The sequence below is a fragment of the Meles meles genome, chromosome 12, assembly GCF_922984935.1.
Source record: "Meles meles chromosome 12, mMelMel3.1 paternal haplotype, whole genome shotgun sequence".
NCBI classification, from domain to species: domain Eukaryota; kingdom Metazoa; phylum Chordata; class Mammalia; order Carnivora; family Mustelidae; genus Meles; species Meles meles.
The window spans coordinates 95,774,987-95,798,010 of NC_060077.1; the positions used below are offsets into that span (position 1 = coordinate 95,774,987).

The 23,024-nt window shown below is 61.7% G+C and overlaps 1 protein-coding gene across 6 annotated transcripts in view; it reads left to right on the top strand.

Moving 5' to 3' along the window:
- Positions 1-18,492, top strand: part of ATP9B (ATPase phospholipid transporting 9B (putative)) — a 221,155-nt gene extending 202,663 nt beyond the window's left edge. For all 6 annotated transcript variants that reach the window (XM_046025851.1, XM_046025854.1, XM_046025852.1 and 3 more), the window contains 8 exons: positions 176-320; positions 496-560; positions 1,276-1,431; positions 1,511-1,575; positions 6,618-6,726; positions 13,529-13,586; positions 14,426-14,629; positions 18,347-18,492. In XM_046025851.1, coding sequence (XP_045881807.1) covers positions 176-320; positions 496-560; positions 1,276-1,431; positions 1,511-1,575; positions 6,618-6,726; positions 13,529-13,586; positions 14,426-14,629; positions 18,347-18,483 — 939 coding nt within the window. In that variant the 3' untranslated portion in view covers positions 18,484-18,492. The remainder of the gene's footprint in view (positions 1-175; positions 321-495; positions 561-1,275; positions 1,432-1,510; positions 1,576-6,617; positions 6,727-13,528; positions 13,587-14,425; positions 14,630-18,346) is intronic.
- Positions 18,493-23,024: the final 4,532 nt, after the last annotated feature.

Consider the following 23,024-nt stretch of genomic DNA (forward strand, 5'->3'; position numbering starts at 1 on the left):
GTGTCCCCGCGAGCTCTGGGTCCCCCGCCAGGCGGGGGGCTGAGAGCTGGGGCAGAGGGCGCGGGCAGCGTGTATGCTGTGCATCGGCTGGAAGCTGTCGTGTCTCCCCCGCGTCTGCTCCCTGTGCCCCAGGGGCCGTGGCGGGCGGCCGTGCTCACGAGGCTCTGTCCCTTAGGTCTGCCTCAAGTTCTACGAGCTTGAGCTCGCGGAGCTGGCCTGCCAGTGCCCGGCCGTGGTGTGCTGCCGCTGCTCGCCCACGCAGAAAGCCCACATCGTGAAGCTGCTTCAGCAGCACGCGGGGAGACGCACGTGCGCCATCGGTGAGTGTCTGGCCCGTCAGCGTGCGCCGGGACCAACGGGGGTCTCGAGAGCCGCGGCAGCTCAGTGAGTCGTGGAGCAGCAGTGGAGCTGGGTGTGCGGAGACCGTCTGTCCTGGTGGAAGAGAGACCAGGGTGGGCCTCCATGTTCGTGTCGTTCCCATTTCTGTGCTCCCAGGTGACGGAGGAAATGACGTGAGCATGATCCAAATGGCAGACTGCGGCATCGGCATCGAAGGGAAGGTACGTGTGCCCTTTGGTCACCGTGTCGTCCGTGTGCTTCCCGCTGGCCCTGAGCCACACTCTCAGGTCACAGGCCGACCAGCTGCCCCATCAGACCCTCAGGAGGTGCAGGTAGGAAGCGGGGGCCACCAGCGCCAAACCCCCCACGTCCCCACGTCCTCGCTATTCTTAGGGAGGCCCGAGACCAGCGCCCCGCTGTCCCCTCCCTGCCGGGCTCAGCCCAGGTGTCGCCAGCCCTCCTGCAAACCCCTCTTGCCGTCCTGGTGCTGGCAGCATCTCACTCAGTTTGTCCGTCCGTGTCCCCACCCAGCTGTGAGCTGTGGTTGCGGTTTGTCTTGTGAAGTGAGCCCGATTCCAGTATCCCCCTCGGCCACTGTGCCTCCTGGTGCCCTACGGTGCGGGGTAGCAGCCTTGACAGCAGTCCCCTCACCTGCCTCGTGCTCCCCCTGCGGCCAGCGGCTGTTTGCGGGACCCAAGGCAGTCTTGGAGGCAGGTACCACGTTCAGCTCTCGGCCTCAGGTCTGTCCTACCAAGGGGGTCCTGCCGTCCTGCAGAGCTGCCTGCGGCTGCCAGACACTCCCTGTCAGCCCGTGCCCTCCGGGGCCGTGGGGACGGCACCCAGCTTCGGCAGGTGGAGGCTGAGTTCTACAGGTCCCTTCTGGGGGCGCCTGCTCCTTGTGCGCCGGGTTTCAGGAAGGCGCTGTGCTCGTTGCAGGAGGGCAGGCAGGCCTCCCTGGCCGCGGACTTCTCCATCACGCAGTTCAAGCACATCGGCCGGCTGCTCATGGTGCACGGGCGCAGCAGCTACAAACGCTCGGCCGCGCTCGGCCAGTTCGTCATGCACAGGGGCCTCATCATCTCCACCATGCAGGTGTGTGGGGTCGGTGCTACGGCGGGCGGGGCCACGGGCCACTGAGTGCGGGTCTGACCGGTGCTCTCCTCTCCCCAAGGCCGTGTTCTCCTCTGTCTTCTACTTCGCGTCCGTGCCTCTGTACCAAGGATTCCTCATGGTGGGGTAAGTGGGGCGGCCTGTGCACGCCTGCCCAGCCGTCGCCGACCCACTGCCGGAGCGTGTCTGAGTCGCCGCGCTCGGTGGGTGGTGTTGAGAGTAAGAACCGTGTGGGGAGCTGGGCCCCCCCCCCCCCGCTCTTGCTGGGTTGGAGAACATCTGTGTCCCTGGGGGACGCCCAGGCGCCGTGGTGGCCCCTTCGCAGCCTGGGACCGGAGGCTGGGACTGGGGTGTGCCGGGTCGTGACCAGTGACCCCTCGGCAGCAGACGCACAGGCACGGGGTGCCAGAATGGGACACGACACGCCCGAGCACACACCGGCCGTCTCCCCAGTGGTCAGGAGCTCTTCTTCAGGGCCCCACTCGGCCACCGGGAGGGTAGGTCAGAGATTGCCCCGTGCGTGCGGCGTAGCCACCGCTAACAGCGAACGAGCTTAGAGCATCTCTGCCCCACCCCTTGGACTTCCGCCAGGACGTAAAACCGCTGTGGCAGCGAAGTGCACATGGTGTCTCCCACGCCCCTGGGCCGGCCCCGCAGAAGCCATCATCGCCACGGCCCATGCATTCCCCATACGCGTTCGCACTCAGAAGGCAGCGGGTCGGCCCAGCGCTCCCTGACAGTTCCGAGCACTGACCCCCTCCACATGGCATCATGGGGAACGGGCACCCCACGCCGCCACGTCACGGGCGAGGAAGGAGTTGCCCAGGGAGCCTGGGAACGTGCTGGAGGCCGCAGGGCTGCTGGGAGGCCCTCCTGGGGCTGGCCTCACACAGGCTGGCCTTCCCGCAGCATTTAGCCGCTTTCCAGGGCTGCGGAGAACAGGCACACGAGCTCTTCTGCCCCGAGGAGGTGTTCGAAGTACTACACTTATGAACGCGTCTCACTGACGGCTCCCCGAACCCCAAGGTCCCTGATAATTTGAGAGAGACTGGGAGCATTAGGCGGGGCCTGTCAGGCTCTGCCAAACATGTCGGGGCCGCCAGTCGCCAGCATCGCAGGGCAGAGCCGATGGCAGATGCTTCCTGCCGCTCCGGAGGCTTCGTCCACCGGGGAGTCCGGGCTGCTCTCCCCACGCCACGCCGGGCCGGCCCTGATGTACCACTTGCATGTGCCAGCTGGGGTGACAGCCTGCCCTGTCCCCGGGCACTGCGCCTTCTCACCGGCTGTCTCCTTGGCCGGGGGCTCTTACCCTCCCCTGGGTGGACCTCTCCCAGGGAGCCGGACCCCCACCTTCCTGTAGGCCAAGCTCCAGCTCTGCGTTTCGGCCTGAGCTCCTGATGGACCGGGCCTGGGCGGGTGGAGGTGGGGCTCCCAGGGGCTCCCATCACGGCTGTGGCCTCGGCGTCCAGGGTGCCCGGCTCTGTGCCGTGCAGCCACCAGCTCCAGTGGCTCTAGCACCGACCGAGGGGAGACCGTGAGGGCGCCAACAGCTCCGGCCGCGCTTTATCGTTTCCCGTTGCCTTGGTCTTCGCGGTGTGCCTCCCGTGAAGGACCCTCAGCGTGGGGTGACTCGGGACCCTACTGCGTCTGGAGTCGGCCTGGCGCACGGTTTCCCTGGCGGCCGGAGAAACGCGTGACCATCTCCGCTTCCTTTCACGTTTTTAAAGCTACGGACTTGAAACACTCAGGTCCGTTTGGGGGAACGTTTGGGGGGTGGTGGTGACGACTCCTTAGGTGGCAGAGCCTGGGCCAGTGAAGCTGCGGCCACGGGCCTGCCTGGATCCTTCCCTCGTCGGCAGGAGCTCCAAGTGCTTTCGAAGCGCCGGTCTGTGTTGGCTTCATTCGGGGTTTTTCTGTGCGTCCGTCGCTGAGGCAGCTGTAATTTTCTTAAGCATTAATACGCCGAATTTGGTGGGAGTGGAGGAGAGAGGTTTCTATGTGAAACTTCTTCAACAGGAAACCGTAAAATCAGTTTTGTCCTCACCTAGAAAACAACCATCAGACGTGGCTGGGAAGGAAAGCGACGCTTTTATGAAAGACGAGTCGGGAGTCACGTCCTGAGACGGAGCCTCTGGCACTGGAGCCTGCAGGGCCGCAGACGGCACCCCCCACGCTGCAGGTTCCACTCTCCATTGCGTCGGCGCAGAGGGGCCGCTGACGCGGGCGAGGCAGCGTGGGTGCTCCCGCCACAGCCCGGCCACGCACTGTGGCCTCCCCTCCAGGAAGTACTCCTTGGCCGAGTCCTGGGGAACCCTGTGTGTCACAGCCCCTCTGAGAGACTCATCGTGTGGGTCAGCAAGTGGACGTTCCACGAGACGCCAGTCAAGAACCTGTCCGACCTTGTTGCACCAAACCCCTTCTTTGGCTGTCATCTGCCAGCACGGCACGTTCTCAGCATCATCCTCAGGGACAGGCCGCCTCAGCTGGCTGCGGGGCTCACTCATGGGACGGCTGGCCGCCGCTCGTGGGACTGATTGCGTCCACGGGTGCTGGAGGGAGTCACCTGCCTGTGCCCATCAGCCGGGCTCTGCCGGACTCTCCGGTGCTTTCAGCCTCCACATTGTGAGTGGGTGGGAGTTCTGAGAAGATTGACAGAGTTAAAAATTTGGAAGAAAGGGGGCGCCTGGGTGACTTAGTCAGTGAAGCGGCTGCCTTCGGCTCAGGTCATGGTCCCAGGGTCCTGGGTTGGAGCCCCTGCTCGGCAGGGAGCCTGCTTCTCCCCCTGCTGCTGCTCTCTCTCTTTCTCTGTCAAATAAATAAACCTTAAAAAAAGAAAAAAACAAGGGGCACCTGGGTGGCTCAGTGGGTTAAAGCCTCTGCCTTTGGCTCAGGTCATGGTCTCAGGGTCCTGGGATCGAGTCCCGCATTAGGTTCTCTGCTCAGCGAGGAGCCTGCTTCCCCTCCTTTCTCTCTCTGCCTGCCTCTCTGCCTGCTTGAAATCTCTGTCTGTCAAATAAAGAAAATCTTTAAAAAAAAAAGAAAAAGAAAAAAATCTGGAGAAAGTTCTGGTCTTGAGCCTGTTTAACCTCATGCAGGACCAACCGCTCTGAAGCACAGGGATTTCGGCCCCGGTGGCCTCCACGGGCACATGGCGATAGGCAGGCCGAAATGCCCTCCCTGACACGGTGTGCCCTTTGTGACCCACGGCCCTGGACAGGGCTGGCGCCACCTGAACCAGTGACCGTAGAAGCCCGTTCGAGACAGTGCGGCTCACGCAGATCTCCCCGCCTGGGTCTCCCCCGGGTCCCTTCCGGGCAGCAGAGCGCTGTCACAGGGCACATGTCACTTAGAAGAAACCCAGTCCTACTTCAGGAGAGGCGGTGTAGGTGCACTTCCTGAGCACAGCCAAGCTCCCGCGGGTGTCACAGGTAGAACACGCATGTGCTCCAGCCTGCCCGACACACTGCATCAGACGGCAGCCGCTCCGCTCCCGCCAAGGCCACAGAAACACCACCCCCCGCCTCCCTGCAAAGCACGGAGCCGAGACCCCACACACACACCCAGCGATAACAAGCTGCCTCGCTGGGTGTCACACAGGGAGGAGCCTAGACTTGTCCCCAACCTGGGGGAGGACAGCAGCACCCCCTTCCCCCCAGAGCAGCGCCAGGAGACCCAGTGTTCTGCGTGGCACCCAAATGTCCAGTTTCAGTTTCAGTAGACAGTCACTCGCTCCGCCGAGAACCAGGAAGAGCTCCGAGTGAGTCAAGAAGACACAGATGCCGGCCCTGAGATGCCAGAGGTGTTGGGGTTGTGAGACATGGGAGTCGAAGCCGCCGTGAAATGTACTTTAACGAGCAGCGGGAGCAGTCAGAGCAGAGAGGAAGACGAAACACGTCCGCCTGGAAATAGGAAATAGCAGAACCCAATGGAAACTGACCGCCAAGCCCAGCACAGGCCACGGACCCGGCCCATAGCAGAGCGGAGGCCCACCGAGGGCAGGACTCGGGGCGGCGCCCCTGGGAGCACCCTGAGAGCCCAGAGACCAGCAAAGCTTCAGGGGCCGCAGCTTCGTGTTCCTGGGGGCTCCGGAGGAAGGATGGGGTGCTGGGCTGGAGGAGAAGGAATGGCAATGGCTGAAAACTTCCCAACGGGGCGAGTGCAGAGACCTCCCCACCAGGCTCGCCCCACAGAGACTCAGGAAGACAGAGGACAAACCATGAAGACAGGGAGCGGGGGAGGAGTGGCCCAGGGGACAGCGGGGTCCTCACCAGGACCAGGCGGGAGGGAGCAGCGGGGACCGAGACGACCCCCTGCAGCGAGTTCTTCCTTCAGGAGCCGCGGCACACGCAGGCCACCACACGTCCAGGCACTCGAGTTCCGGCAGGAAGACAGCCGTCCAGTTTGCGGACAGACAGACGGCTCAGGCAACGCCTGGCGCAGAGCTCGTAGTTGGCTTGTGAGCGCCTGCGCAGGTACTCCCCGTCAGTAGCCGTCAGGGAGACAGCGGGGGGGGGAGTGCGGAGAAGCGGGGGCCCCGCACGCGCCCGGCGAAGCCATTACTCCGCAATCAGACCCTTGGGCCAATGACCCCAGGTGGCCCTCCTGTGCGAATGAATGAAAACTTCGAAAACACCCGTGCAGTGAGCGTCGATAGCTGCGCTCCGGGAGAACCAAACACTGCGAATAACCCCGATGCCCTTGAGTGAGCGCAGTCGGAGGGGGCATGGCCCGACCGCGAGTGCTGGCCAGCGGCCCACAGGGGTGAGCGCGGCTGCCACAGCGCCCGGAACAGCGTCCTGGGAGCCCGGCTGGGTGGAAAGGCACGGGTGGGTGGAGCCATACTTTTGGAGGCAGCGGGAGGGAGGGGGCGGGCGGGCGTGGTGGCAGCTAGACTGGGCTGCTGGTGTGCGCGGGGGACCGGGGGAAGGCCCCTGGGCTCGCTGTCTTCATGCCCCGCCTGCGGGTCCACGGTGACCTCAACATAGAATGTGTCGTTGAGAAAGTGGGTTCCTGTGAGCGTGTGTGGCTCCCAGATGGAGTTCCCAGGCCGCACGCCGAGCACTGGGATCCAGTCTGAGTTCGCGGCCCCGTGTCGGGACCTGGCCTCTGACAACAGAGGTGTGTCGTCGGGCGCGTGCTCCCCGCTGACCACCCTGTCTCGGTTGCAGGTACGCGACGCTCTACACCATGTTCCCGGTGTTCTCGCTAGTGCTGGACCAGGATGTGAAGCCGGAGACGGCCATGCTCTACCCGGAGCTCTACAAGGACCTCACCAAGGTACAGGCGCAGGGCCGGGGACCAGCAGACCCACTGCTGGTGTTGGGAGGGGAAGCGCCCGTCGTGAAGCAGCTGCCAGACAGGTTTTAAGTAACGTCTGTCCTTCAGGCGGGTTTTATGTCCGGTCGTTTTGGGCATGTTCCTTTTGAGTTCAGCTCAAAACAAGGGGAAACACTTGTTTTCTTGAATGTTTGCAGTACAGCTCTGATGTCGTACTACAACTAAAATTTTAACGGTGCTTAACCGTGTTTGAACCCGTGGTGACTGGGCTCGCCCTGTGGCAGATGAGTGTCCGGTGAGGGACCCTTGGTGACAGCGGCGTCCCCTGGGGCGGGACAGGCCTGTGTCCACCGCAGCAGTGTCCCAGCACGTTGAACTCAGAGTCGCCGGCCGGGAGTCCTGTGCCTGCTCAAGCCTCCCTCCGCCGTGCGTGCAGAATCACATCTGAGGAAAGACGGAGAGTCTGTCCCTGGGACCCAGGGCTGAGGTAACAGGGATGCTCCTGGGGAACGTGTGCCCTGTACCTGCCGAAGGTCCCTCTCTCCCGCGCACGGCCACGTCCAGATGCAGGCGTTCCTGAAGGAAGCGTCCGCTGGTCACGCTTCCTCACGAAACCCTCTCTCTGGCGTGGAACACGAGCTCCACGGAACACCCGGGACGAGCCGCGGCACCTCGGAGTTTTCCTGAAGCAGCACGGAGAACAAAACCCCTCACCCCCAACCAAATCTGGGTTCATAAATGATGACCTGAGATTACTGACTCGGATCTTCAAAACCCGAGCAGTGCGGAGGAAGAACCAGAACCGCGTCCTGTGCCGGCCCAGGCCACGCTGGTCGTCGGGCTTCATGGTGTTACAGGAGCCGGATGGAGACGTAAAGGTTCTTGGGGAGCATATGAAATGCTCACGTGGCTTTTACAGTGAGGACGGAAATAAAGCCAGTTTAGCAGCGCAGTGTAAATAAAACGTCAGCCCGGTTCGGTGACGCCGTATTTAATTTCATAATGAAATGCGTACCTACGACGTATTTCCAGACGTGTATATACGTACGTTAGTGTCCTGGTGATAATACTGTGACTACTACAAGTAAAAGGAAAACTTTTTGGTTTGATATTTTAAAATGGCGAGACCTTTATCATTCAGTAAAACAGAACAGGATCAAAGACCTAAAAACTATAGGAAGCTTTTTGAGGAATTATAATTTTAGTACATGATGTGTTTCCTAATTTTCATAAACTCCAGAAATGTTCACTTAAATGCTGCCTCACAGACGTAAGGGGGAAACCAGCTCTTACATACAAACAAAACCAGATGAGTTCCCTAGAATCATAGTGGCCAGTGTCTCTGCTGCTCACGGTCCCTGCGAGTCAGCCCGGGCGCCATCACCAGACGGTCAACGTCGGAGCAGTCCTGTCGGTGGGACGCGGGGTGAACGCCCACTGTCGGAAGCCTGACGGTCCCTGTCGGTCAGAAGTCCAGCCATCGGCACCTCCGTTGCTCTGGGAGCAAGAATATCTCCGCAGGGTCCCAGGTAGCCATGAATCCGCAGACGTCCCCATGAGTGATGCAGACGTCCCCATGAGGTGACGCAGACAGCACGAGTGTGTCCGGAAGGAGGGTCCAGCGCTGACTGAGCGGGAGATCCCGTCTTTGTGACGGCGACCAGTTGGGAGCGTCTCTGTGCGCTCAAGCCCAGATGCCGTTCCTCCGTGACTGGGACAGGAGTTCTGCTGCTCGTGATCTTTCTTGAAGAAAAGTCTCCTTCAAGATCCAAAATCCATCCGTCTTGTGTTTCTTCAAATCCTTCGAAAACAAAGTGGCGCTAAAGTACTTAACCACCGAACTCAGTACAGTTTGGTTGTGTTTTCTTACTGAAGCCAGAGAGAGATTTGGAAGCTTTCCGTTACTCTGAACACTTGGCGGGGACTCGGGAGGCCCGTCCGCCTGGCCTGTCCGTGTAGCACGTGCAGGGTCTGCGCCAGCAAGACGCCACTCCTGGCCCAGGACGCCCACGCTCGGTCTGGAAAGAAAAAGTAAATTCAGGGTGAATGACAGGACAAGCAGGCAGGGCTGCGTCCAGCCTGTTCTGAGCAGACGGCCAGGGTCGCAGCAAGTTCCCAACATACCTGCAGAGGAATCGGGAAGCAGCGTTCGTACCCCGAGCAGAGCAGAGGGGAAAGTACCATGCTTTGAAGGAAAATACCGCTTTTCTTACTTATGTGGTAGCCTGTCTTTTCGTTCTGAGATGTGAGTCAGAGCCCGGCCCTTACAGGTCTCCTCACATCCTCTACCGGGCTCGGCCCGTCCGGAGCAGAGGTGTTTGCTCCCAGCTCTCTCTGGAGAGCCTGCGCCCAGACTGGAGTCCGTGCTCTGCTCAGTAGTGGCTCCATGGGTCGTCTGGCAAAGCAGCAGCGTTCCCCTCCCCTCCCCTGCCTGAAGCCCTGTCGCTTCAGCCTTGCAGAAAGTGACGTGTCTGCAACCGTTTCTGCTGTTCTCTTTTAAAGGTCGGATTCTGCTTCGGATGCTCACACGTCACTCACGATGAGTAGCCCCTCGCCGTTTTCTCATGCTGCCAGTGACACAGGGACCCCATGCGCCCACCCCTCTCCCAGCCCCGCAGATGAGTCTGTTTACCCCAGTCTGTGGCCCGTCGAGAAAGGCCATGCAGTCCTGGGGTCCAGGGTCACCCACGCTCACCTGAGCCGGCCCACCTGGTCCTGGTACCTCAGACTTAGAGCTGTGGTTCCACGAGCAGCGCGTTGGTGTATGTTCACGAAGGTGACCTCCCTGCGGAGGGCTTGAGTGGCAGCGGAGATAGCTGTGGGGAGAGTCACGCAGGTGGTGTCCTGCAGTCTGTCATCGGAGTCCTTGACACCGTCCAACACACACTGTTCCTTCCCTTCCCGTTGAATATTCTCAAATGGTTTTAGCTTAGGAATGTATATTTGTATTCTTAATATACTTTTAGAAATAACAGGGATAAGGCACGAAAAAGAAATGAAAGACAGAAATTAGGGGAGGACCTGTTTGCAGATGACATAATCATCTCTGTGGAAAAGCCCCAGGAATTCTGGACTGGTAAGTTTGGAAGGTGGTAGGATTCAGGGAGAAATCTCTCTTCTCCTGTCTGTTTCTTGTGCTAGCGGTGAACAGTTGAGGTCTGAACAGTGGTTTTGCACAGCCTGGGCAGTAGAGAAGCAAAGTCGGTTTGACGAACTGTGTGCCGGACGCAGGTGCCGTGAGGCATCGTCGAGAGGGACTTTGAAAGGTACAAAAGAATGTGACCGGAAGACTCCGTGTGCCCAAAATTTACATGGAAAGGCAGGGGAACTTACCAAGACCGTTTTTAAACAGAGGAGCAGGTTGGGAAGACTCGCTCTACCCAAGACGAGGGATTCTCAGCGGAGGACAGACACCGGGACCAGGGGGTCGACAGAGAGCCCAGGGCAGGAGTGGCAGGTGTCACAGCAGTCTTTGACAAGCGCGAGGGGAAAGCAGACGCCATCGGAGCCGCCCCAGAAGGGAGCCTCCAGCCACCCTCCCAGTTCTGGGGAAGCACACGCAGGCGGGTCCTAGACCCGACGTAAAACGTGCGGCCGTTCTCCTGGTGGGATAAATGCGGAAGAACACGTGCGCGACCTCGGGGCCTCTTTAGATTCGGCTCGGACGCGTGATTCAGAAAGGGAACATTGCTAGCCTGGACTTTATCATAATCCAAGGCTTTTGTTCTGTGGGCGGCGCTGCTGAGCAGGTGAAGAGGCGAGATCCTCGTGGGAGGCCCTGGCGGGTCACGTCCGACAGAGGCCTGTACCCAGAAAGTCGAAGAACCTCACAACTCGGGAAGGACACACCCCATTCTTGAAATGGGAAAAGCCCCGAAGGGACAGCACAACGCGGATCACGACGTGCACGGGATAGTGAGCGTCTGGAGACACTCTGCTCACCACCGTGTCTCAGGCGGGGACGGCGAGTGGGAACCACGGGAAGGCAGCCCACACGCTCACTCCCACTGACCGGCACTCGGTGCGGCATGGCCAGCCGGGCCACCGTTCGGCAGTTCTGGTGAAGTGAAATGACCCAGCATTTCCACGAGAAGGGAGAACTCGTGCGCACACAGAATCCCGTAAGGGAGTGTTCGTGGCCGCTAGGCCAGGGTTGCCAGTCACCGCAGCCACACTGCCCAGTGTCCAGCACATGGGGAATCTTCAGTGCATTTTCTACACAGAAGAAGCCCAACTCAGCAGCTCGTTGATCCCGTTTGCCTGGCACCCTGGGAAATGCGGAGCTTTGGGCCCAGATGACGGGTGGGCAGTGGCCTGGGGTCGGGGCTGCGGGAGGCTGCTCATGCCCCACGTGTCTGAGACCAAGATAGATTAGTGAGTGTTCGCGTGACCTGGGGAGGGATTAACCTTTCCCCAGATTTGCTTGATTTTATGTTTACAGTTTGGTTGGTACGTAATAGAAACGTACTTTCGGATCTCTAAGATCTAACCCTAATATACTGAACATTCTCTAGGTTTCTGGCTTTTCGCTTATTTCATTTTATCCACACAAGTATGTGCTGTTATCACTTCTGTTCACGGAGGACGAGACCACTCGCAGAGGCTGAGTGCGTGCCCTGGGGCGCCCCGAGCAGGACTCAGACCCGGGCCGGCCGGACCCTGAGCGGTGTCTGTGCAGTTTCCGGACGGAGGTCCTGCCAGGGGAGTTTGCAGCAGCCGGAGACAGGCAGTTCTTCGTCCGCTAACACGGAGGAGAGGCACGTGGCCCCGGAGAGCCCCTGCACGCGTGCCTGGGTCTGCCGTCAGTGGCCAGCGTTCGTGCATATCTGTGCCGCCAAGTACGTGAGCCCCTCACTGCGTCTGTCCAAGCTGAGGTCTGGGGCCCTGAGAAGCACCACATCCAGGGGCCCGTGGTCTGTGCACAGTTCCCATCACGTCTCAGTCGTTTTATTGACAGCTTTTGTGCCCATTCTGTAGGTGCTGCCTTATTAACCTGGGGTCTCCTTGGATACAGAGCTTTGACCTGCGTGCGCAGGGGTGCGCTGCCCTTCACAGGCCCCGTGGGGGACGCTCGCAGCTCCTGATGCCGGAGAGCAAACAGCCCCCTTCTGTACCTTTCACTATGCGAACTGATGGTTCGATCCCATAAAACAGTGAAGAGATGTCAGCAAGTCTAGCTACAGAGGAAACCTTTCATGTTTAGATCAAAAATAAATTTTCTTTTAAAATATTCAGATAAAATTAGCCACATACCTAATTGCACGAGTTTTATCAAAGACCCAACACCTGCTGGTACCCAGGCAGAGAAGCACGTTGGACGCATATGCGCGGGGATGTGCACACGTGGCCCCTGCAACCTCCCGCCCTTCTGAAACCCAGCGCCACGCTGAGACACCTGTCAGGTCTGAGCCGGTACTTCCCGGGAGGTGGTCGAGTGGCCACACCTGCCTTGTGGCCTGTGTCCCTTTTGAAAAGTCATCACTGAGTCTAGGTGGGCGTGGCTCAGCTCTCAAATGCTCTGCGGGTCACTGTGGCAGGCGCCCCGGGGCATCTGTTGCGTAACAGCTGGACCCTCCTTGGCGGCATTTGGCAGCGCTTTCTGACGTGCCTTGTGGCCCCAGGTCACGGGCAGAGCTTCGGACCCTGGTCATTTGCTGCTGACCCTTGAACACTGTGGGGTCGGGGGCACCCACCCCCTGCACAGACATCTGCATATCACTTTTGACTCCCCAAACACCCGGGGACTAGCGGCCTCTTGCTGACCAGGCTTCCGGTCCCCAGGAAACACGGATTGCGTGACACGTGTTCTGTGCTGTGTTCATACCATAAAGCAGGCTGGAGGAAAAAAAAATTACAAGGGAAAACAAATGCATTTACAGTACCATATTTATTAAAATACTAAATATTAAAATACCATATTATTAAAAATTTTTTAAATGCGCATTAGCAGACCCGCACAGCTCCAACCCATGTCGAGGGTCAGCTGTCCACTGCCCAGCAGCTAACCCGCAGCGCGGACTCGTGGGAAGCCTCGAACCGTTGGCACATCGTCGTGTGTAAATGGCGACCGCGTCTGCCCTATGCGACGGAGACGCTGCACTGCACGAGAGGGTTGATGCAGGGGTGTGGCCACACGGGTCCGGCGCCCATCGTGCCCACGGCCCCACCTGACGAGTGCTGCCGTGGGCCAGCCCTGAGCACCAGCAGGCCAGTGCGGCTAGCGGACGTCACGTCTCCCTCTTGGGTACGGAGGGAACGCAGGCCGAGTTCCTCCATCACGGACACATCCCGAGCGGCCCCGTCACGGTTGTAAAAGTGAAGGCTGTCGCCTGAAAGCCACTTGGTGTATCCCTCGTGGACTGACGTGGCGTCTCTTCCAGAAGGGATCTGCGGGCTGGCGAACTCCGGCCGCAGCAGAGAGAGACCGACCCTTCTCACCTGGAGAAGCTACGGGGTAAACACGGGAGCGTTTGTTCCCAAGAAATAAGGACGTGAAGGGAGTCGTTCCTACGACAAAGAAAGTCTCTGCCCCAGTGCCTTCCAGCGTTCGCTGACGTGCGTCGCGCTCTGGGGAGCCGGGGAGCTCGTGGCTGTGGCCCCAAGGTCGGCAAGGCACAAGCGGGGGCCCCGCTGCTCTGGGCCAGGCGCACAGCGCACAGGCGGGAAGGCAAGTCGTGGGCCAGTTCATGGGCTTGGGGCCTGGGGGTCTTCTAGAAGGTACTCGTAACCAGCCGTTGGGAGACCTGTGAGTCACGCGTGTTGTCCCAGTCTGCTAACTAAACTTCTCCGCTGTTTACCCTAGGGAAGATCCTTGTCCTTCAAGACCTTCCTCGTCTGGGTGTTGGTCAGTGTTTACCAAGGTAAGACGGGCCTGGATGGAGGGTTTCTTGTCTCCTGCCAGCGGTGGCGTTTTCTCCGCACGGCTGAAGTACAGAGGCTTCGAGTTTTATCGATGCTGAACACTGCAGTGTTTGCCCCGGGAACCAGCCGGGCCCTTCAGGGTGCAGGGTGACGGGTGGTTGGTGACTGATGCACGTTTTTAATTTAATGTTAATCTGGAGACATTTACCAACCATGTACCGCGTCACGTCCCACCAAGTGATGTCCAGACCGTGGGAAACCTCACTTATGTAGACAGAAGTCAGTAGCCATCTGGTGAGTGTTCCAGATAAACGAGAGTCGCCGAAGAGAATTAGCCGATTAGATAGATCACATCAGAGACACAGTTATGCTCATCGAAGACGGCCTGGTCTTTCCTCCGAGTACTGAAAAGTCCCTAAGCCTCTCTGGGTGCCGCATCTTCTTTTATTCATAATCCAGAGTTTGTTTATTTTTTTTTTTAAAGATTTTATTTATTTGCCAGAGAGAGATCACAAGTAGGCAGAGAGGCAGGCAGAGAGAGGGGGAAGCAGGCTCCCTGCTGAGCAGAGAGCCCGATGCGGGACTCGATCCCAGGACCCTGGGATCATGACCTGAGCTGAAGGCAGAGGCTTAACCCACTGAGCCACCCAGGTGCCCCGATAATCCAGAGTTTAAATAAATCATTAATCCACACGGGGTGGGGGGGGGATGCGTGACCCTGCATTTCCGAGTGTGATGCATGTCAGCTAGCACAGTCTGTCCTGTTTGCGCAGCTGGCTGGCACGGCGCCGGGTCCCCGCCCTCTGCAGCCGCGGGTCCCTGTGCTTGTGTGTTGCAGGCGGCATCCTCATGTACGGGGCTCTGCTCCTGTTCGAGTCAGAGTTTGTGCACGTGGTGGCCATCTCCTTCACGGCCCTCATCCTCACCGAGCTGCTCATGGTGGCCCTGACCGTCAGGACGTGGCACTGGCTGATGGCGGTGGCGGAGCTCCTCAGCCTGGGCTGCTACGTGGCCTCCCTCGCTTTCCTTAACGAGTATTTTGGTAAGTTGCCTTGGGAGTCGTCCTTGTCTGTTACTCGTTTGTATACATTTTTTTATTTTTAAAGATTTTATTTATTTATTTGACAGAGAGATCACAGTAGGCAGAGAGGCAGGCAGAGAGAGAGGGGAGGAAGCAGGCTCCCTGCTGAGCAGAGAGCCGGATGCGGGGCTCGATCCCAGGACCCTGGGACCATGACCCAAGCCGAAGGCAGAGGCTTAACCCACTGAGCCACCCAGGTGCCCCTTTTTGTTACTTCTTGATACACTGTCTTAAATTGCAGACCACAATAAAACCCACATCAGAAGGCTTCACTACCCAAAAAGCTTATTTTTATGGAAAGATTAAACTTTTTTTTTTACAAAAAAATTTTTTTTACAAAAAAATTTTTTAAAAATTCAGATTGTCACCATCTTGGCTTTTCAAAAGTTTATATTGAAGATGGCCGTTTCCAAAAATTCCTTCCACAAGAGCAGCATTATTTGTCCTTTATCCTAATTGACAAGCTCCCCAGATGGAGTCAAGGCCCACCTTTGGACACGGAGGCCACAGGACAGCACGCTGGTGGCCTCTGCCCCAGCAGCATCTTCAGTGTGTCAGAAGCATCATGGGCACCATGCAGGATCACTGTGTGCACATCCCAGCTCCGCTATCACAGTCCGGTGACCGTGACAGAGCGGCCCCTATTCAACACGTGGCTGCTGGGCCACACTCAGACTGGCTCTGGTTGCCACCAAGCTCGTCCGTGTCACCCTGTTGTACAGAGCAGAGGGAAAGTGGGCCAGACTCGCCCTAATCTGCAAGCTCATGTGACCTGCCCACGCTCCTTCCCCCAAAACCTGGGGCAAGGACCCACCAGCCACGGAAGGAACTCACTGCGCACAGAAGCCCCGTGCAGCTCGCTCTGGCCCAGCGTCCCCGCCGGCCCTGGTCTGCGCGCTCTCAGGCAGCTGCTCCCCGCCCCCTACCCCAAGCCTTTCCAGCTAGAGTTTGTTGGTCACACCGTTCTCCGTCCCAGCGTTGGTCCATGTGGCCCACGGGAGCACAGACGATCTTTTTAGGATTTTTAGAATTAGGGCAGTGAGAAGAGAAGGAATATTGTCCGACGAGCCCGACGGCAGCGTTCATCCTACGGGTCGTCACCGCCAGGTGCTCCAAGGCTCCGGAGCTGGCCCAAGCCCCCGGAGGGCGGAAACGGTCACCATGTCACGCCCCATGACACAAACGGCTGCATGTGTTTTCCTGATCTGAGGTGAAATTTCCCAGAGGATTTTCAGAAAAGGGAAAACAGCACCGTGTCCCTGGTGGTATTGTCAATGACCATACTAACAGCTGTATGTGCTCACCGTCACTGTGTGAGGCTTAGTCGTGGGCCTTTGTCACCCCTGACCAGTGCAGAGGTCCCAAGCTCCACGGCTTGCTGAAGTTCGTGCCTCCCACAAGAGCGGGAGCCTGCCGCCCAGTGGCCAGGGAGCCCGGGTCCCCTCCAGACAGTCGCTCGTCAGGCCACTGTCCGTGCAAACAAGCACTTGCGGGAAATTCACTCTGAGTGTTAAGTTCCCGTCCCCTGCCCGGCCTGCTGTGCCGCGAGGCTTGTCAGTGGGCCTGAGAGGCATGTACTCAGGCTCAGGCTGCTGAAGAAATGACACACCCCAGAGAGGTCCTTGCCCAGCCGCATCGTGGCTCCCGGTGCACGGAGAGCCAACAGCTGGGAAGACAGCAACAAACCCTGCGAGGGGGACATGAAACCTCAGGCAAGCGAGACAGAGGAGCCGCATCCAGGGGCCCAGAGGGTGGGAGGAACCCTCGGGGAGAAGCATGCTAGCAAAGACATACGTAGCAGGAGTCGATAGTGAAGCCAAGGGCCCTCCAGGAGATGACCAAAGAGGCAAAGAGTCAGGTAAGGGGATGAGAACCAGGGAGATTCCGGGTTCCTCCTGGAGGCCTGCCCTCTGGCCACCACGGGGTGCCAGAAAGAGAATGCGCAGGAAAAACTCAGATCTGAAGTCTGCGTGTCTGCAGGGAAAAGCACCCGCCAGGGACAGTGACCAACTCACACCAAGACCCAGCTTCATCGGAGGCTCTGGATGCCCTCAGGGGTGAAGACAAAATCCTGGAAGCTCTAGGGAGAAGCCAGCGGAGCAGCCTCAATTGGGGGCTGGGCCTCGGGCACAGGAGTGCGCCTGGAGGAGGCGTCCTGGGGGCAGGGGGAGGTACCCCAGGTGCAGAGGGCAGTGTCCTCGGCGGAGCAGGAGAGAGCCTCCAGCGGGCCTGCGGGGCCGCGGAGAGAGGACATGGTGCGGACACAGACTGTGAACAGCGCTTGCGGAAGCGTCCTCAAAGGCTGCCGGCTGAGCAGAAGGCGACTGTTGGCAGCGGTGCCCTTGGCCCTCTGGAGTGGGCTGTTCTACAGGGCATGGACGTCCTGGGTTCCTCTGCAGGAGGCCCGGAGGCTTCCAGGATTCTCCACGTTCAGTGGCCTTTTTGGCGCAGGTCCCACCCTTGGGTGAGGGTTCTGCTCCGACGTGCCCACCTTCAAATGCTGGTGGCCCTCCCTGATCGGTAGCCTCATCAGAGTGTTGCTGCAGTCAATGCGTCTGTGTCATAGTTGGTTTGGGGCTGTGGGAAAATGCGTCTTAAGGCCAAAGCATTAACCCTTAAAAATCAAACAGTCGACATGTATTTTCATGCCAAACACGCACCAGCGGTCTCTGGGATGGTTCGTCTTCACCAGGAGGGAAAGAAGATCCTGCGTGTCTATGACCCGTGGTCACGCGACGTGCGGGCCAACACGGACGGTGACGCCAGGCAGCTGTACCAGGGAAGCATCTCCTTCAGGGCCGAACTGCCGGTCGCAAAAAGCGTGTGTTTGGGCCAGTTTCCAGTGCAGGAACTGCGTATTTCCTCCTTTGTCGTAACTGGAGCATATACGCGGCAGGGAAGTGAGCGCAGTCCCACCATAAAAGCCAGTCTTTTTCCTTCCCTCCGCGCCGCCGCCTCGCACAGGCAGGGCCGACGCGGGACGGTGCTGGAGACTCGCCACTGCCGCGAGCAGCCACCTCTGCTCCTTGCTGACTCTTCGTGGCCCCAAGCTCGCGGCCCCTGTGGGCTTCCCCCCCCCCCCCCGGGGCACGGCGTGCCTGGTGAGGGCCGGTGCCCGGGCCCGGAGTGTCGCCAAGGGCGCCGTGCCCCCTCCCTGCCGCCCGTCTGCCTCCGCGTCCTTAGCGGTCGAGTCCCCGAGACACGCTGGGGAGTTGCCGGGGCTGGTGAAGTCCAGACCCCACGCCGCCGGCTGTGGGCAGGAGCGCACCGGGCTCTCCGCGTGGGTCACAGCCGGGGGAGAACCCGCTCCGGGTCGGCTCTTCACGCGCGTCTCCCGCGCAGTTCGGGCGGCCCCGCGCTGTTCCGTGAGCGAGAGACGCGCCCGCGGGCCGGGAGCGGCCGGGGTCGGCTTCCCCTGTGACGGCCCCACCCGCCCACACAGCTGGCCGGGCGGGTCCCACGGGTCACCGGTGTGGTGTCGCCTCCCCGAGCCAGCGGCCGAGCCCCGGGGACCCTGCGCCGTGTCCGACTCTCGGGTCTCCACTCCGTGGGGGGAACCGCCGCGCCTGGTCGGCAGGTGCGGGTCGGACCGCGTGGCCGGGCCGGTGGCGCCCTGCGGGGCTGCGGGCGGCGGGGGCTGGAGGCCGCCCCTCACGCTTGCCCCTGTGTCTCCCGCAGACGTCGCCTTCATCACCACCGCGACCTTCGTGTGGAAGGTGTCGGCCGTCACCGTGGTCAGCTGTCTGCCGCTCTACGTGCTCAAGCGCCTCAAGCGCAAGCTGTCCCCGCCCAGCTACTCCAAGCTCTCGGCCTAGCGGCGCGGCGCGGGGCGCGGGGCGGGGCGGGGCGGAGCCCGCGGGGAGAGGCCGTGCGGGGCGCACAGCCGCTGTCTGTCCGTCTGTCCGTCTCCACAATTGAACGCTGCTGTCGAACCGCCTGCGTCTCCGTGGAAGTGGCGCGGGTCCCCTCCCCGGAGCGCGCTCCCGAGCGCGGGCGCGCGCCTTCCCGAACTCGCAGCCCGAGCGGCGCGCGGAGCCGCCCCCTGCCCCTGGGTCCGGTGTCCGTCCCTGCAGGTGACCCGCGCCCGCGAGCTCGCGCCGCACGCCCCGCCCCGCCCCGCCCCGGCCGCGCGCCCTCCGTGAGCCCCGTGAGCCGGCTCGGCCGGGTCGGGCACGCGGGGCGCACCCCGGTCCCTGGTCGGACCCGGCGCCGTGGCCCGCGTCAGCGCCCGCGCTTCCCGGAGCGTGGGGGACCTTCGTCCCCGTCCCGGGCCTTCGGGCGGCACGCGGGGCGGGGCGGGGCGGGGCGGGGCGGGGCGCGCGCAGCGGCCTCCGCGGGTCCCAGGGGCCTGTGCCCCGCCGCCCGCCAGGTGGCGCTGTGGCCCGCCCCGTCCCGAGGCCCCGCCCACCGCGGGGTGGCTGCGCGCGCAGCGGCCGGGGACGGCGGCACGCGGGGTCCGGGCACGAAGCCCCCGAGCGAAGGGCCGGTCGTTGTAAGACGCGCCGCGAGGCCCGCGGCAACACGTGGTCGGCGACCCCGGGAGACGAGCGGCCGCGCAGCGTCGGGAGGAGACGAGGCCGGACCCGGCGGGGCCCGGCCAGCGGCCCTCGAGGCGACGATCCCCGCGCCTGCCCCGCAGCCCCGCGCGCGAGCCCTGGTCGGCGGCCCCGGCGGGTGTGGCGTGCGGAGGCCCCTGGGGCGCGGGCGGGGGCGCGGGGCCGGGACTCCGCGGAGGGGTGAGGCCGAGGCCGGCGGCGGGCGGGGAGCTCGGGCGCTCAGCCGTGGGGGTGGGGCCGCCCGGAGCGACGCGCGGTCGGGGCCTGGCGCCCTGGTGGCCGCGGAGCTCGGCTGGCGGTGCGGGGGCGCGTGGAGCCTGCGCCCCCGAGGGACCCGCCGGACGCACCGTGACGCAGGCGGAGTCAGCGGGGCCGGGGGGGTTCAGGTGGGAGGAGGGGCAGGTGCAGGTTGGACATGTGGGGGGGGACAGGTCCGAGGGTGGGACCGCAGAGGCTCGGGGACCTCAGGCAGGGACCCCGGCAAGGAACGGACTCCCACCTGCGGGAGAGGCCAGAAGCCCTGCACTTGGCGCCCCGCCGGAGGCCCTGGGGCCCTTCTCTCCCCTCCCCCACAACACCGTGAAGCCCCGGAAAGGTGCTGCCATCCAGGGACACGGGTGAGGGGCTGCAACCCCGGCCTCTGGGTCCCCAGACCTGCAGTTCTGCCTGCCTCGCTGGCTGTCACCACATCTCCCCTGGACGCTGCACGCACAGTCCACGGGGCTGGACCCCAACAGGCGCCGCCCCTTCCCCGACATTCCTCCAGCCCAGAGCCTGGAAGGCCATAGAAGGCCCGCCTTGTTCTCCAGCGTTCATGGCCTCCTGACCCAGGGACGGGGCCACCTCTCTCGACCCAGCACGTGCCCCCCTGAGATGCACCCACAGCCAGGACCTGTGACCAGGTAGGTCACCTGCACGGCCTAGAGCCGACCAGGGCCCTGCCCTTCTCCCTCCCAGATTCCATCCAGGACAGCCAGGCTCTGTCCTGGGATTTCTCCGTGGAAATGGAGGAGAAGCAGGTGGGCACCGGCCCTGGTCTTCGTGGGGAGAAAGAGAGCCTGAGGTTAGGGTGCTGAGGCGTAGGCAGAGCACAGCTGTCGCATTCCGTCCCCACCCGGTTCTCTAAAGGCCCTCAAGTCCTCGGAGGTGGTGGCCTTGTCCACATCCCAAGACAGCAAGGGTCACTTGATGGGTCTGAAAACATTGGACAGACAGCGTGGGAGGGTGGGGAAACTGAGGCACAAGGAAGTTTAAAGCCTCGGAGAGCAGGACGCTCCTCCTTGGAGTTAACTGGGATCTGACGTGCACAAAACACCCGCCTGCTACCCTCCCCGGACTGGGTGACGACCTGAGGGTCACTGTGTCCCTCCCCCCACCAACCAGGGGAGCAGTCAGGCTCTGTTCCCGCCAGTGCCCACCCCCGTTCCAGCATGGAGACGCCTGAGCAGACGGAAGCCAGCGGGACAGGCCTGGAGCACCCTCCATCCTGGGACCTGGCCTTCGATGGGGAAGGTCCCTGGTCACCCTGGGTCCTGGGAGGGCTCCTGCTGTAGTCCCCTCCGGGCGGGCCCCCACGTGCTGGGGCTTTCCTGCAGCTTCTCTCCCTAGAGCTTTTGTGTTGGAGTCGCTCGACTTTCAGAGAAGCTGCCGGACAGCACAGCTCCCCTTTCCCTCCTACACACGTCCTGGGCCGAGGGGCTCCATCCTGCAGCCTCGCCCACAAGGGTGGCGGACGCCCCCGTCTCCCAGTGATGTCTGCTCTGTCCCAGGTCCCAGAACTGAGGCATTTGGCCTTCAGGTCTCTGGGTCCCTCTGTCCCTGCCCCACCAAGCACCGGGCGGAGGTGTGGTGTGACCTGTTGGGAAGGACACGTGGCACGCGTTTGTGTCCTTAGAGAGCATCTTTGGCTGCTGCCAAGGTTCGTGACCATCTTCCCACGGACTCTGGGCCAGCAAGTCAGATGTGGCTCTAATCCACATCCTCGTGTCCCCAGACACAGGAAACTGGCGCCTGGTGGTGTCACTGGGTGTAATTTCAGAAGATTCCAGAAGGTGGTGCTGGAAGCTAAGAAATGCCTCCATGCTGGTGGTCGGTCTTAGGCTGGTTCTTGGCTTGGGGACAGCAGAGGACACAGCTCTTGGAACAGGGACCACACATCCCAATTCCAGAACTGGAGAACTCCCACCGCGGCCCATAGACGTCTGTATACATGTGGCGCCTATTTGGCCTGAATGGGAAGCCACGGACCCCTCCTCGTAGGTGAGAGGCAGGCTTCCCCTGTCGGGCAGGGGTCCCTGATTCCCACGGAGGCCCCGTGAGGGCTCACCCAGGCCGGCGGCCCCTCCCATGGACAAAACCTCCTGCAGGGCCCGGAAGGTTCTGGAGGCCCAGTTGCCCTCCAGGGTCTGTGGCCCTCAGATGTGACGGACCAGAACGGGCCTGCGTCCGTCTTTCTGCGTCTGAAAACACTCCGAAGGAAGTGCAGAAGTTTCTGGGTTTCGTAACCGGCCGCTGGAGAGAACCCAGGAGCGCCAGAGCCATTGCTTCGCTCTCTCCAGGGTCCTGCAGCTGCGGCTCCCCACCCGCTTTCCGGGTCACCCGCGGTCCTAGCGGGCGGGCACCAGCGCCCGGAACAGCAACAGGGAAATTCCCGCGGGCTCCGCGCCGTGAACCGAGTGCAGCTGAGACAGGAACGCCTGGGGCAGCGGACGCAGGAACCAGGCAGGGCCTGGGGCACTGGCGAGAGCCGAGCCGTCCCACCCCAGCCCTGCGGCCCTGCCCTGCTCAGTCCTCCCGGCCGCAGATCTGGCTGGGGCTCGGAGCCCACACTGACCCACTGGAGGTGGGGAAGCGCCCGGCTCCAACGCTCTCAGGACGCTGCCACCACTGGCCGTCCTGGGGCATGCTGTGTCCAGTCTGTCGAAAGCCAGCACCCCGGCCAGGAGGCCCGCGCCCACCTCTGGAGCTCCACCATCCGTCGAAGCAGGCAGACGGCCCGTCGGGGCTGGAGGCGCGCCCGGGGCTCATGGTGGGTCCTGGGGCCTTCAGAGCCAGTGGGCGGCGCACGTGCTCCAAGCGAAGGGACAGAAGGCCCAGACCCACTAGGGGTGCAGGCATGGGTTCCAGGACCTGCAGATACAGGCCCCGGGCACCCTCGGGCACCAGAGTACTCAGGGCCCTGCCGGAGAAGATCCCGGCTCACTGGGTGCCGCAGACGGGTCCCTTCACCCCATCCACGCGGCTGAACTGAGCAGTGCTGAGCACCTGCCCTCAGCATAGCCCAGAGCCAGAACCCCCGGTTCCCAGTGTGGGCCCCGTCACCATCCTGCCAGGGCCACCACAACGCTGTCCCACAAGTCAGGCCCAGGAAGCAGCAGCCTCGTCCGCTCAATTCTGGATCCCAGACATCTGAGGTCCAGGTGCCCAGGTCCACGCTCCCTCGGGAGGCCCAGGCCATACCTGTCCTGCGGCTTCAAGCTCTGGTGCTGGGGGCCTTCGTGAGCTTGTGGCCTCGTGGCTCCACTCCGTGCCTCTGTGTCCAGTCTTCCCACTAGATGGGGACACCAGTCACTGGCACGAGGGCCCAGGACAGATCCATCTTAGCAAATTCCATCTGCAAAGTTCCTCTTCCAAAGCCATCCCGTCCTGAGGTGCTGGGAGACACGAATGTGTGGGGACACCACATGGCCCCATACAGTGGGGTTAGGGGTAGGATCCCTTAACAGGACTGCTTAGACAATAACTCATGTCAGCCGGGCGGCTCCTTCCCTCCTGTACCTGAAGGGACAGAGATACCCAGC